The sequence below is a fragment of the Pocillopora damicornis genome, chromosome 14 (genome assembly GCF_964200805.1).
Source record: "Pocillopora damicornis chromosome 14, jaPocDami1.2, whole genome shotgun sequence".
Classification (NCBI taxonomy): domain Eukaryota; kingdom Metazoa; phylum Cnidaria; class Anthozoa; order Scleractinia; family Pocilloporidae; genus Pocillopora; species Pocillopora damicornis.
In genome coordinates, this window is record NC_142683.1 from 2,433,289 (window position 1) to 2,444,650 (window position 11,362).

Sequence of the window (11,362 nt, forward strand, 5' to 3'; positions counted from 1 at the left end):
CCCGATGAGATTTGCTCAAATAAAACAGGTGTCTTCTCAGTCAGTAAGGTAATTATCTTTTGAAGATATTCATGTACGGTGTAAATGAAGTCATTGAAAGAGCACACCATGTAATACCTGCCTTACTTTTGCATCACAGTTTTAAAAGCATTTTAATTCCCCAGTTGTTTCCAAAACCCGATTTAAAATATCTTCATGGGAACTTAACATCAGGCTTTCAAAGAATATTGAAGTATCTTTTAGTTACTTATTGAAATGAAATTCGTGATGCTGCCGCTGCTTTCAATTGCATTTTGATGGTGAAGCTTATTCCGAATCACTGCAAGTAAACCAAAAATTTTTTTTTCTTGAAAAACAGTTTGTTTGCTGAAGCAGGAAGAAGTAGGCTGCAGTTATTTATTTTTAAGATGTCTCGGCCGAAGAAGAAAAAAGCCGAAGAAAAAGAGAACACCGAGGATCTCTCCCCACTAAGGAGAACCCTAGGAGTGATTTTCGCAATGGCTTCATGTGTATTTTTCGCTTTTTCTTCGCTGTTTGTCAAGCTGCTTCGAGAAATTCCGCCTCAAGAAGTGGTCTTCTTCCGAAGTCTAGTCCAAGTTATTTTTGTTCTTCCACCGCTAATCTACAGCGAAGTCCCAGTATTTGAAGACACCAAACATTTGCCATTTTTGTGCGTTCGCGGTATCGCGGGAACGTTGGCGCTGTGCTGTCAGTTTTACGCTTTCCAGCACATGCCGCTGGCAGATGCCACTGTTATCGTGTTTTCTTCTCCCATATTTACGGGAGTACTGGCGCATTTTTTGTTAGGGGAGGCGTGGGGCCTTTTCGACGCTTTGGCAACATTTTTGTGCTTTATAGGCGTAGTACTGATAGCTAGACCAACGTTTTTGTTTACGAGACAGACAGAGCCAACCAACGAAGAAAGCGACTTTGAACAGGTAAAATAGTGATTTTTATTTATTGAAAAATGCAAACTTAATTTTTGCATTTTTTGAATTATCATCCAATTGTTAAATGCTTCGACATGCTTTGGCAAATTATAGAACATTAGAGTATTACGCGCGCGCGAGGAAATCGCGCGTGTCATTTAGTTTGTGTCGGCCCATTTTTTTTCTTGGCGATTTCACATCTCAATCAACTTTAAAAAAGAAACAATTTTTAACAGCAACGTACCTAACGGCCGAACATTTTATTTGTTGTAGATAACTGCTAGCCTGGTTGCTCTGTGTGGTGCTATTTTGACGTCCATTGCGCTGATCGCGATCAGAAAGCTCAAAGGCGTCAACTTTTTGGTGCCAGTATTCTATGTAGGGCTGTCCAGCGTGGTCTTAACAACAGGGGCGATCCTTGCAGCTGATTCTTTCCAGAGTGTCATATGTGGCCACTCGCACGAGTGGTTCCTTTTTGGACTTGGCATGTGTGGACTGGGTAGGTTTAAATTTACTCTGAGATGAATAAGACTTCCTTACACCTTAACTTGTTTACACGTAGTATTAAATTTACCTCGAACGTATGCTTTCTGCCCAGTGTTCATGAGCTAAATGTGCCCATTTCAAACAGATATACAGCCTTTTCCAACCAGTAACTTTCCCTGTTTTTTTAACAACTCTCCCCTCCAGGATGGCTGACCAGACAGACAATCTTTTTTCATAACGCTTGGAAGGGAGGGGTGGGGTAAGTGGGTAGAAAGGAGAGGGATGAGGGGGGAAGGGACGGAGGGGCGAGGGATCCGTGTGCCAAGTAAATTTTTCTATTGATCACCCGATCTTAAAGATTTCTAACAAAATTCGTTTCAACTACTTTACTCAAGGTGGCCAAGCACTCCTCACCAAATCCCTGCAGTTAGAGAGGGCAGGCGTGGTCGCTCTCGTGCGCACCCTGGACATTGCGTTAGCCTTCATTTTACAGCTCCTGTTCTTGGATTACGCTGCCAATATTTACAGTATCGCAGGCGCGGCGTTAGTTTTGGGCTGCAATGTGCTGGTGATTTTGAAACGAGGCGGATGCTTACCAACCAAGGAAGTAGAAGAAAGCGAGGGAAAATTACCTGAAGAGAAGCAAAGCCTGATGGGAACAGTTAAAAAACAACTCTATGCGAAAATGATCCCCAAAAGCTACTGAAGCTAAGGAGTTTTTAAACTTAAACCCATTACCTCGTTATATCAGTATGCATATTCTCCATACTGTTCTCTATACATTTCCTAAGGTGCTGACAAGGAGAATTTGTTTAACAATCATGAGCTTCTTTAATTGGTGATCATTTCCATTATTCTCATAACCTTAATGTTTGATTCAAGGGTGATATTATAAGGAGAATTAGATGCTAATCATACTTGGGGAATATGAATTAAAGAAATTTACTTAACTTTCTTAGCTACAAGCCAGCGGCCCACGTTTAAATCGTTGAAGGTACAGCTTAGTGTAATCTCTTCAAGTTTTCTGCTGTTACAAAGGGAATTATCTAAATGCTTACCTTTGTTATTTCAATAAGACATGATGATGGCGATACAATTTGAATAAATCTGTCACATCCTTACTGCTTATTAGAGTTCAGATGACCCCTGTCACTGAGTTCCAAAAGGGTCACATGGTTTTGAGACACTTTCAAGAATTTTGCAAAAACACTCATCTACGCCAACTAGATTGGCTGGATCAAAAAAATTTAACTACTGATAAAAATTTCCTCATATGTGAATGTGTTCCCTATTTTTCCTTTGAGTGGCCGAAACCTTTAATAGGAAAAAATAGCAATTCTGGTAAATGTAAGAAGCGTTCCCTGCACTCAGTACATATTGCAGGCCTATGCATGTAATGACCGAGGAAAGTTGGTACTGATTGGAGCGCGTAAGTCGCCTGGTTGTTTTTACCCTGTTTGCCAACCTAACATGGATTCCTTCCAAGCCAAGGACAAGACTTGGCTCGGAGTAGAGGCGCTTTTGTCTGATTTGCAAAATTTAATCGACGATCGGGACTCTGCAGATGTATTGTTTCTAGTAGGCCATGATGAAACTGCAATATACGCTCACAGGCTTATACTGGTAACAAGATGTAAACATTTCCAGAATAGAAAACGAGAGCTGTGGTCTTCTAAAGCGGTTCATTCACAGTTGACCGTGAGAAAGCCCGAATTCCGACCTGATGTGTTCCGCGAGGTTTTGAAGTTTTTGTATACCGGAAAGGTAACTCGTAAAATGCGATTAAAAATCGATTTTGATTGTTGTACATACTTTGTGTATATTTAACATCGAATAACAAGCAGTGAAGTTATTTGTTTAGTGACGCGAAACTATGTATACAGGGTATGAATTTTTTATCTTTAGATCGTATGAGCGTTGTAGATTATAAAAATTTAACCTCAAGCCACTTTCATTCAGTGGTAAATGTTTTTGTACTCTCGGACTTAAAACAGCTTTCTAGCTGTCAGAATAAGAAATCTGCTTCTTGATACACATGCCTTTCGCGTCCTTCTACTCCTAAAATTCGGTGCTAGATGTAAAATTCGTATATTTCAGCTATTATGGTCTTGATTTGGTAATAATGAAGAACAGCTCCCGTTTGTCAGTTTTTGATATACCCCAGAATTCATGTAGGGTCTCTATCCACTGAAGTTTGGATAATAAATAAGGCAGTATGGTACTAGTGTTACCAAAAACTTACTGACAGATTACCTAGCTGAGATGTTTTCCTTAAAACTGGCGGCAAATATTGGGTTAACTTTTGGCCAATAGTTGGCCAAGAGGTTCTTTTTAGGGAGTTGTTCTTCACGATTACACCTGATTTTGATGACCCAAATTGAAAAAAAGACCACTTTTATTAGGTTGAACTTCACAGTCGCACAGCCTTTGAAATGCTGAGAATAGCAGAGGATATGGAAATAACTGATTTACAGTTAGCCTGTGAACAGTATTTTATGGACAATCTGAGTACTGAAAGTGCTTCAGAATTTCTAGCAGATGCAATGTCGCTTTCCAGGGGATTCAATGCAAGGGGCATGTCTTCACTTGTGGATAAATGCATTGGATTTATGGAGGAAAATGCTGAAGAGGTTGTAAAAACTGAAGGGTTTCTTCTCCTTCCTAAACCAGCAATGATCAGACTTGTGTCAAGTGAACAGGTACATGTGACAAGTTTAACAGTTGATGGTGTTCAAACTTCAAGAGTCAGGGTCGAGGAGCCTTTGTGTGGTAACCTGTACCAAGTGTTTGGTCAGTAAAATAAAGCGCAATTGTAAATGCCACCATAGTTGTAACTGAGTGAAAAAATTGAGAGAAGTTTAGGTGGGATTGTAACCTAACCCAAAATTTTAATTTTGCTTGGTTTTGCTCTCTAAATGCTTGGAACAGGTTATTGTGTGGTTTCAGTGCAAACTCCTCTTCACCACACCATGATTAAGGGGAACCTGTGTATTCCACGGACATAAACTTAAGAACTGAGAAAAAAAGTCTCAAATAAATATTCTAGCCTTTTCATCTGGTACCTTCCTTGAATATCTACCTGTATTTTAAGGGAAAGTGTCATCATTTAGAGACTATTATTGCAAGTCTGCAGAGCAGGCATGATTTTGGCAAGCAAATGCTCAGTATTTTCTCAGCAAAAATTATACCTGCCATCTTTGATTTTAATGGCAGTTGAAGGCTTGGGAGAGAAAGAAAATTGCACGAAGGGGGTGTGCAACAGTCAAAATTAAGGAGAGGGATGGGGATAGGGGAGTAAATATTTGCCTTTCCCCCACCCATACCCCACCATCCACTCTTACACTAAATCAAACATGGCTGGTGGGATAAACAATTGCAAACTTATAACATTAACTCACCCTTATAAGATGCCTGCACTGCAAGCTATATAATTGCTGGCATGAATTTTTCTTCCAATTAATTGAGGGTGGTTGTTTTACTTGGCTCCTATGGTACAACTTTCATCCCGAGGCCATCCCCAATTTTAGACTTACCAGTAGGCTTTATTTTCACTCTCCTCCTGCACAAAGTTTGCAGTGTCGGAAGAAGAGCTTTGGCGAGCTGTTCTGCTTTGGGCAAAAAGGGGAACCAGGGTAAACAAGCCAACCAGTCAGTGGACAGAAGAGGAGAACAAGAAGATTAAAGAGGTGTGCCATTTACACTGAGCCTATTTGTTTATTACCCACCATCATCATCCAAAGTGTTGTCACATTTTCCCTTTACAGGAGTGTAGCCAGTATTTCTTTAAGGGGGGTCACACTGTGTCAGGGGGTACTCACCAGGTTGTCATGTTGACCCCCATGCCATGTCTTACTTAATGTGACCAAAAAAGGTTTTCTGGGGTGCCTGTGAGAGGCAAAGGTAGTCCAGAACCCCCCTTCCCACCCCCTTCCTCCAGCTATACCCTTGCTTTACCACCTCATCAATGGAGATGAGCCCACCCTACCCAAATGGAATTGTACACTTTTTCCCATTCAAGTAGAATTATGTATTTTAATTTTTCTTTTTTAAATCTCCTTATTAAACAAGGTTGTCTCATCAAGATGGTGCTTTAGTGGGGAAGTTGTTTGTGTATGTATGTGTGTTGTTAAACCCTTTACGCCCTAATATCAATGTGTATATTCTCCATACTGTTATCTATACTTTTTCCAAGGTGCTGACAAAGAGAATTTGTTTAACAATCAAGAGCTTCTTTAACTGATAATCATTTTCTCTCCTCTTGTGACATTACTGCGTGTTTCAGGGGTACTATTATAAGAATAAATGCGATGGTGGCCACTCTTGGGGATCAAAGGTTTAATCCAGTAAATACAACTACCATAATGCACATTCATCTAGTAGAGTTACTAATTCATGTTGTTTACTTACTTTTGTATTTAAGGCAATGTCAGGTGTTATTGAACACATCAAACTGCTGTTGATTGACAGCAGTGTGTACGCTGAAGAAGTGGAACCGACTGGAGTAGTCCCTATGGAGGTGTCTTTAGAAAGGTAAGCTTCATTGTCTTGTTTATTGTAATTAATCTTGTTTTTGATTCAATTTTCACCAGATGACGATGTGTCAATTTTCTGCTACTCCTGAAACTAATCCTGTTTTAGTATCTCCTTAAAAATTGCCAGTGTTCTAAATATAATAATATGTTATCTATGTTCTCACTCAGGGCGAAAACACACTGTGCAAAATGTTGTGCTTCAGTTTAAAAAACATGTGAAAGCAGAGTTTAGTGCTTAATACTGACAATATGTTTTTCTAAGGTATCGCTTTGCAGCAGTGCCAACCCATTTCAGAAAAGCTGAGGATCCCCGTTTAAGACCAAGAGCTTCTCAAAAGTTGTTCCATAGTTCAACTTTGCTAACGAAGGACTGCCTCAAATTTCAAAACATGCTCAATGCTTGGTTTGGGAATGAATATCAGGAATGGCAGTTACTTTACAAAGCTTCAAAGGATGGCTTTTCAGCTGTAGCATTTCATACAAAGTGTGATGGACATTCACCCACATTTACAGTTGTTCTGGTGAGTAAATATAAAATTAACCCTTTAACTCCCAAGATTTCATTAGCAATTCTCCTTACAGTCTGCCAAATGATTCTCATTATGTCAGTTTGGAGAATTTGGTATCAGATCATTTAGTAATCCCATAATTGATATTTTTCTTAATTCTCATCACTTGTTTACATGATATGGTACAGATATAGTAAGGAGAAATTCTGTCTTGGTCACTCATGGGAGTGAAAAGGTTAAGGCAAAAACTTTTCCAGGGATATTTCTGACAGTGCAACTTAAGATCAGGGCATGAAATTAATTTTTTTTTCTGATAGCCCCTGGCTCCTAAATTCTTCAAAGTGGTAGCCAATTCAAAAAAAGTTGGTCGCCATTTTCAAAAACAAACAAAACCTTTTTTATGCCATCAGCATTCTAGATAGACCCTCCAAAATTATCTTTAACATACTACAAAGTGGACACTAGGATGGATGATAGACAAAGTTCAAGGCCACCTAAATCCATGATGGCATCTAGTTATTGATCAATATGCATGTGCTGCATTTTGGAAACAGACTTAATGAGGAAGTTTGCCGCTGATTTGTCTTTGCAAATCTTTTTAATTTTATATCTCTTGGTAAGGTTATGATGAAACATTCCAGTCGCCAATTTGGCGACTGATTTTCAGGATTTGGTCGCCAAAGTGAAAAATTTAGTTGCATTGGCAATTGTTTTAGGTGCAATTTCACACCCTGAAGATATAAGTACAAGTAAGCCTTTTGAATTACCCTCTAGTTTTATCTTTTAGATTTCTGTTATGAAGAACAAATATCTTTTACTGCTGGTCTCTTTCCTTGTGAAACATAAAGATAATTTGACATTGAGTCAATCATGTAGAACTTTATTCATGCATCCCTTTAATTTCTGGAAGTTCCCAGGAACTAAGTCTGAGGTTTCAGACCTCAGAACTCCCTTATAGTTTGTTTTTACAAGCCAGTTTTTCTCTTTCATGCATTCTCATGTCAACATCATATCTCAGGGAACAAATGGAAATGTTTGTGGTGGATACAGTGATCAGCCATGGAGAAGTGATATTCCTCGTGGAAAATACATGCCATCTGAAAGGTGGGTTTCTTGTTTAAAATTTGCTGAAAATTGTTTTACCTATGAAATGTCCTGACTTTTATGGTAACATTCTATTCATAAATATATTTTTTATTTAGATTAAACCCATAAATACGATCAAAGGTTCTAGGAGTTTCTTCCAATCTACATTTCGTAATGTTTTTTACCTATGATTAATAGGGCATTTTTGTTTACACTGGTGAATTCTGAAGGTGTTCCTCCAACCAAGTATGATGTAACACATCCTAAATATGCTACTCTACATCATCCAAGGTTTGTTGACAAAAATAACTTTTAGCTAATTTTTCATTTAAGTGTTGAAAGTAGCCTGCAGATTAGGTTTTCTTTCTTTTTTTTTGCATTTTTCAGTCAAACGAAGGCTAGCACAAGGCAAGTGTGAAGTGTGAGTCAATGCATTATTTTTTGGGGCTCCTCTCCTTGTGTATAACTTGCAATTTATATTTGCCTTGCACTTGTCTCCATTCAACTGTGAAATGGAAAAAAATTACACCACAGGCTATATTGAAAGCTACGCTCATTCAATTTAAAAGAACCCCAAAGAAATCAAATTATTCAACCCTTAAACTCCCAGAAGTGATTAACATGTACCTCCATCAAAAAATACCCATACATTATCCAACAAACAGGTAATAAGAAAACACAAACTAATCAGGCAGAAGATGTTATCTTGATCTCGCAACAAATTCTCATAACTAACTCACAAGGTAATGTGTAGTAGCAAGAGGGGAGAATTAACGATCAGATCTTGGGAGTTAAAGGGTTAAAACTTGCAAAAAATGTATAATTTTTTTTTTTTTTTGAGACTGAAAAGTTGTGGTGACTTGTTTTGTAAGTTTTATTCTAAGTTGTTCTGTATATTTGTTTTATTTGAGAATCAAGCTTAGTACATTCTTCAGAGTGAAGATGAAGGTCTGGCAGACCATAGTCAGAATCAGTTTTAGGAAGAAATTTTATATCTAATATTTATCATTTTTTTCTCTCTGTCAGATATGGACCCATGTTTGGGGCAGGGGCAGATCTGTGTATCAGTGATGAGTGTCACGAGAGGCCTGAGTCCTACTCAAACTTACCTCACTCCTATGATGGTCCGCAGGCCTCAACCAGTCTTCTCATGGGAGACTACAACTTCACAGTAAAAGACTATGAAGTGTTTGGTTTGAAGGCAGAGCCACTTTATGAAAGAGTCTAATGAGTGGAGCCAGAAAAAGATGTTTTACATGTAACTAGAAAGATAATCTTTTCATTAGTGATGTAACAAATTTCTACATGAATCATGTTACCTCGAGAAGGCAGATCAATATCAGTATCTGGGCAAGGGCCCACCTACCCCTCCCCTAACCCAACATTCACCCTAAATTGTTATCAATTGACTGTTGTTGGGTTAGGGGAGGGGTTGGTGGGCCATTTCCCAGATACTGATATCGATCCGAGAAGGCTAAGGCATCAAAACTCCTTCAAACATTGGATTGTATAAGAGTTTACACAACAGAGTTGATCATGTCTTCTTTTCATAATGCACATGGACAAGGTGTTTGTAAAATACATGAGGAAAATTTTATTTCAATGCTTGTTACTCATTATAATTATGTGTTTTTGCATACTTGTATATGATAGCAGTATGTTATATTTAAAATCAATTGTAATAAAAGAAAAGTATTACTGGTAATAGAATTTGTTGATAAAACTTGTTTTGTATTCTCAGTCGCCATAGAGAGCAGTTAACGGTCAAATATGGTGGCTGAAAGAGAAAAATTTCTATGCAGAAACTTTTGAGGACTCATATATATATGCTGCCTGATAAAAGAGTTGCACATTTTGTTTGACCCGTCAAATTACGAATACTCAGCAAATTACGACCGAGAGGGACTGAGCCTCTAAACCTACCCATGATGCTTTTCGATAAATATTGTTCCCCTCCGCCATCTTGTTTTACGTGAAGCACAGCATCTGTCGGATAAGGATTCTGTTTTAAAGGAGTCAATCGGTAGACATTAAACAATGTTTCTTCAACGAGCTTGTAATACAATGAGGATGGGCTTACTAAGAAGAGCCATGAGCACTGGGAGAAGGCCAGAAACTCCCGAAAGACTGGTGAGATCTTGTCGTAGTTCCTTAAATTGTTGAATGCTCTTCACGGGTCTAAACCTCTTCCACGAATTGTAGGATTGTATTAGCTTCATAAATGACTGAATGATGATTGAAATAGATGTTTAATATTTCTACCTATCATGTTTTACACTGATTGCCGTAATGAGAAGTGTTGTAAAATGTTTCATGCGGTCAAAATACACCACATACCATATCGTTAACTTTCAGAGGGGCAATATTATATAACCTTGATAAGATCGCAAATTGTGGTCGAGCTATCGATGTCGATGTTCGTTTAAAAATGAGAATGGATAATTTTCATTTCGTGTTTAATGAAAGGAAAACTACTATTTAAAGCATCAAGCCAGTTTTGACCCAACCGAGGTCAAAGCGTAGAGTCCTTGGGTCTCAAACTGTCTGTGTCTATCGTGTTGTATTCATTGGAACTTCCAACATGCGAAGACAGACAGAGAAAAATTAAAATGCTTTTAACAACAACTATCATTCAAGGACAACTTTCAAATATAGGTCACTACTCCTCTATTGTAATTTACTTATTAGGGAATTCTTCAGGGGAACCATACCTTGAACAAACCCCATACAGCAGTGACACATAAAATTCTTTATGTAGATACCAATACCACCCTTAAAATTGTGTTTGAAGTTCATACCAGCAAAGAAGTGTGGCCTGCTAGGAGAATACCAGCTCACTTGGTGCCGTAAATAACCTAAAGCTATGCAAAGTGGGACTAGTTGTAGCAGTGTAAATTTGAATATAAAATTAATACATGTATTTTATCACATGGTGACACTTCTTTTCTCAACAGACTCCTGTTCAACATGTTGCAGCCTTTTCTGCCTTTTTCTTTGGAATCCTGGGCCCTGGAATTTATCTGATGCTTACACGTGACAAACCACTCAGCGAACATTGACGAGGGATTGGTGCCATGATACCATTTATTTCAAAGACCAGCTACTTTTGTTTACATTTATGTTGACTACTAAATTGTGGAAGTGTGACTAACTAGAAAGAATTTGTAAAGAACTTTTGATGAACTGTTATGGTGTATGGCTTTTTTAGGAATTTTGCACTGAGTTTTATTGTTACCTTGGTGTATAATGAAACTCACAGTAAATTGTTGAGGATGATTTGACTGTTTTTCTGGAATGTATCTGAGTAATCACAGAGTACAGTAAACTGTTTAAGATCTTGTTAAGGTGCTTGATTGTAATCATTGACTCTTGTTTCACACTTTTTACATTCATACTGTGCTGAACTTGTGGGGTACACTCTACTCTCCATCATCAAATCCTTCTTTTGTTGATTATCATCAACAGTCACCACTTCACAAATTTAGTGCAGTCTACCCTAAAACATATCACTTCAATCATTATGTCTCCTATTTAACCTAACTGGTAATGTGTAAGTGTCATGTCACACAACTTCCTTTTAATACTCAGATAATTGGGTTGTAATCTTCAATTGCTTGAGCTTGTTACTCAGAATTTTTGGTAAAAATATTATGGAGTTAGAAAAACATTTCTCACCCCTTTTTTAGCAAAGTTTTTATTTGGCTTGAAGCTTAAGCACATATATTGGGGCTGTCACAAATGTTGAGTAATTGATCTAAACTGAACTTGACTCGGTAACGAGTCCTATGCTTTTATTTAGACCTAAATTTGTAAGAACTCG

The 11,362-nt window shown here is 38.0% G+C and overlaps 2 protein-coding genes and 1 long non-coding RNA gene across 3 annotated transcripts; all 3 read left to right on the forward strand.

Annotated features, from left to right (window-relative positions):
- Window positions 1–273: 273 nt before the first annotated feature.
- Window positions 274–2,532, forward strand: LOC113664262 (solute carrier family 35 member G1). Its single transcript, XM_027179859.2, has 3 exons — window positions 274–938; window positions 1,203–1,428; window positions 1,811–2,532. The coding sequence occupies exons 1-3, from the start codon at window positions 408–410 to the stop codon at window positions 2,119–2,121; spliced, it is 1,068 nt and encodes a 355-aa protein (XP_027035660.2). The 5' UTR covers window positions 274–407; the 3' UTR covers window positions 2,122–2,532.
- Window positions 2,533–2,851: 319 nt separating this feature from the next.
- LOC113664265 (kelch-like protein 4) lies at window positions 2,852–9,248 on the forward strand. The gene is made up of 8 exons (XM_027179861.2): window positions 2,852–3,179; window positions 3,818–4,114; window positions 4,985–5,101; window positions 5,836–5,945; window positions 6,210–6,468; window positions 7,475–7,560; window positions 7,741–7,833; window positions 8,569–9,248. Exons 1-8 carry the CDS (start codon window positions 2,886–2,888, stop codon window positions 8,768–8,770), a joined length of 1,458 nt encoding a protein of 485 aa, XP_027035662.2. The 5' UTR covers window positions 2,852–2,885; the 3' UTR covers window positions 8,771–9,248.
- Window positions 9,249–9,494: 246 nt separating this feature from the next.
- LOC113664264 (uncharacterized) lies at window positions 9,495–10,886 on the forward strand. Its single transcript, XR_003445617.2, has 2 exons — window positions 9,495–9,672; window positions 10,497–10,886. It is a non-coding gene; the product is annotated as an uncharacterized LOC113664264 (long non-coding RNA).
- The last annotated feature ends 476 nt before the right edge of the window (window positions 10,887–11,362 follow it).

Coding starts and splice junctions, on each gene's coding strand:
- LOC113664262 (XM_027179859.2), top strand. CDS start 408: ATGTCTCGGCCGAAGAAGAAAAAAGCCGAAGAAAAAGAGAACACCGAG. Junction 939..1,202: donor AAGAAAGCGACTTTGAACAG/GTAAAATAGTGA, acceptor TATTTGTTGTAG/ATAACTGCTAGCCTGGTTGC. Junction 1,429..1,810: donor ACTTGGCATGTGTGGACTGG/GTAGGTTTAAAT, acceptor ACTTTACTCAAG/GTGGCCAAGCACTCCTCACC.
- LOC113664265 (XM_027179861.2), top strand. CDS start 2,886: ATGGATTCCTTCCAAGCCAAGGACAAGACTTGGCTCGGAGTAGAGGCG. Junction 3,180..3,817: donor AGTTTTTGTATACCGGAAAG/GTAACTCGTAAA, acceptor CACTTTTATTAG/GTTGAACTTCACAGTCGCAC. Junction 5,946..6,209: donor ATGGAGGTGTCTTTAGAAAG/GTAAGCTTCATT, acceptor TGTTTTTCTAAG/GTATCGCTTTGCAGCAGTGC.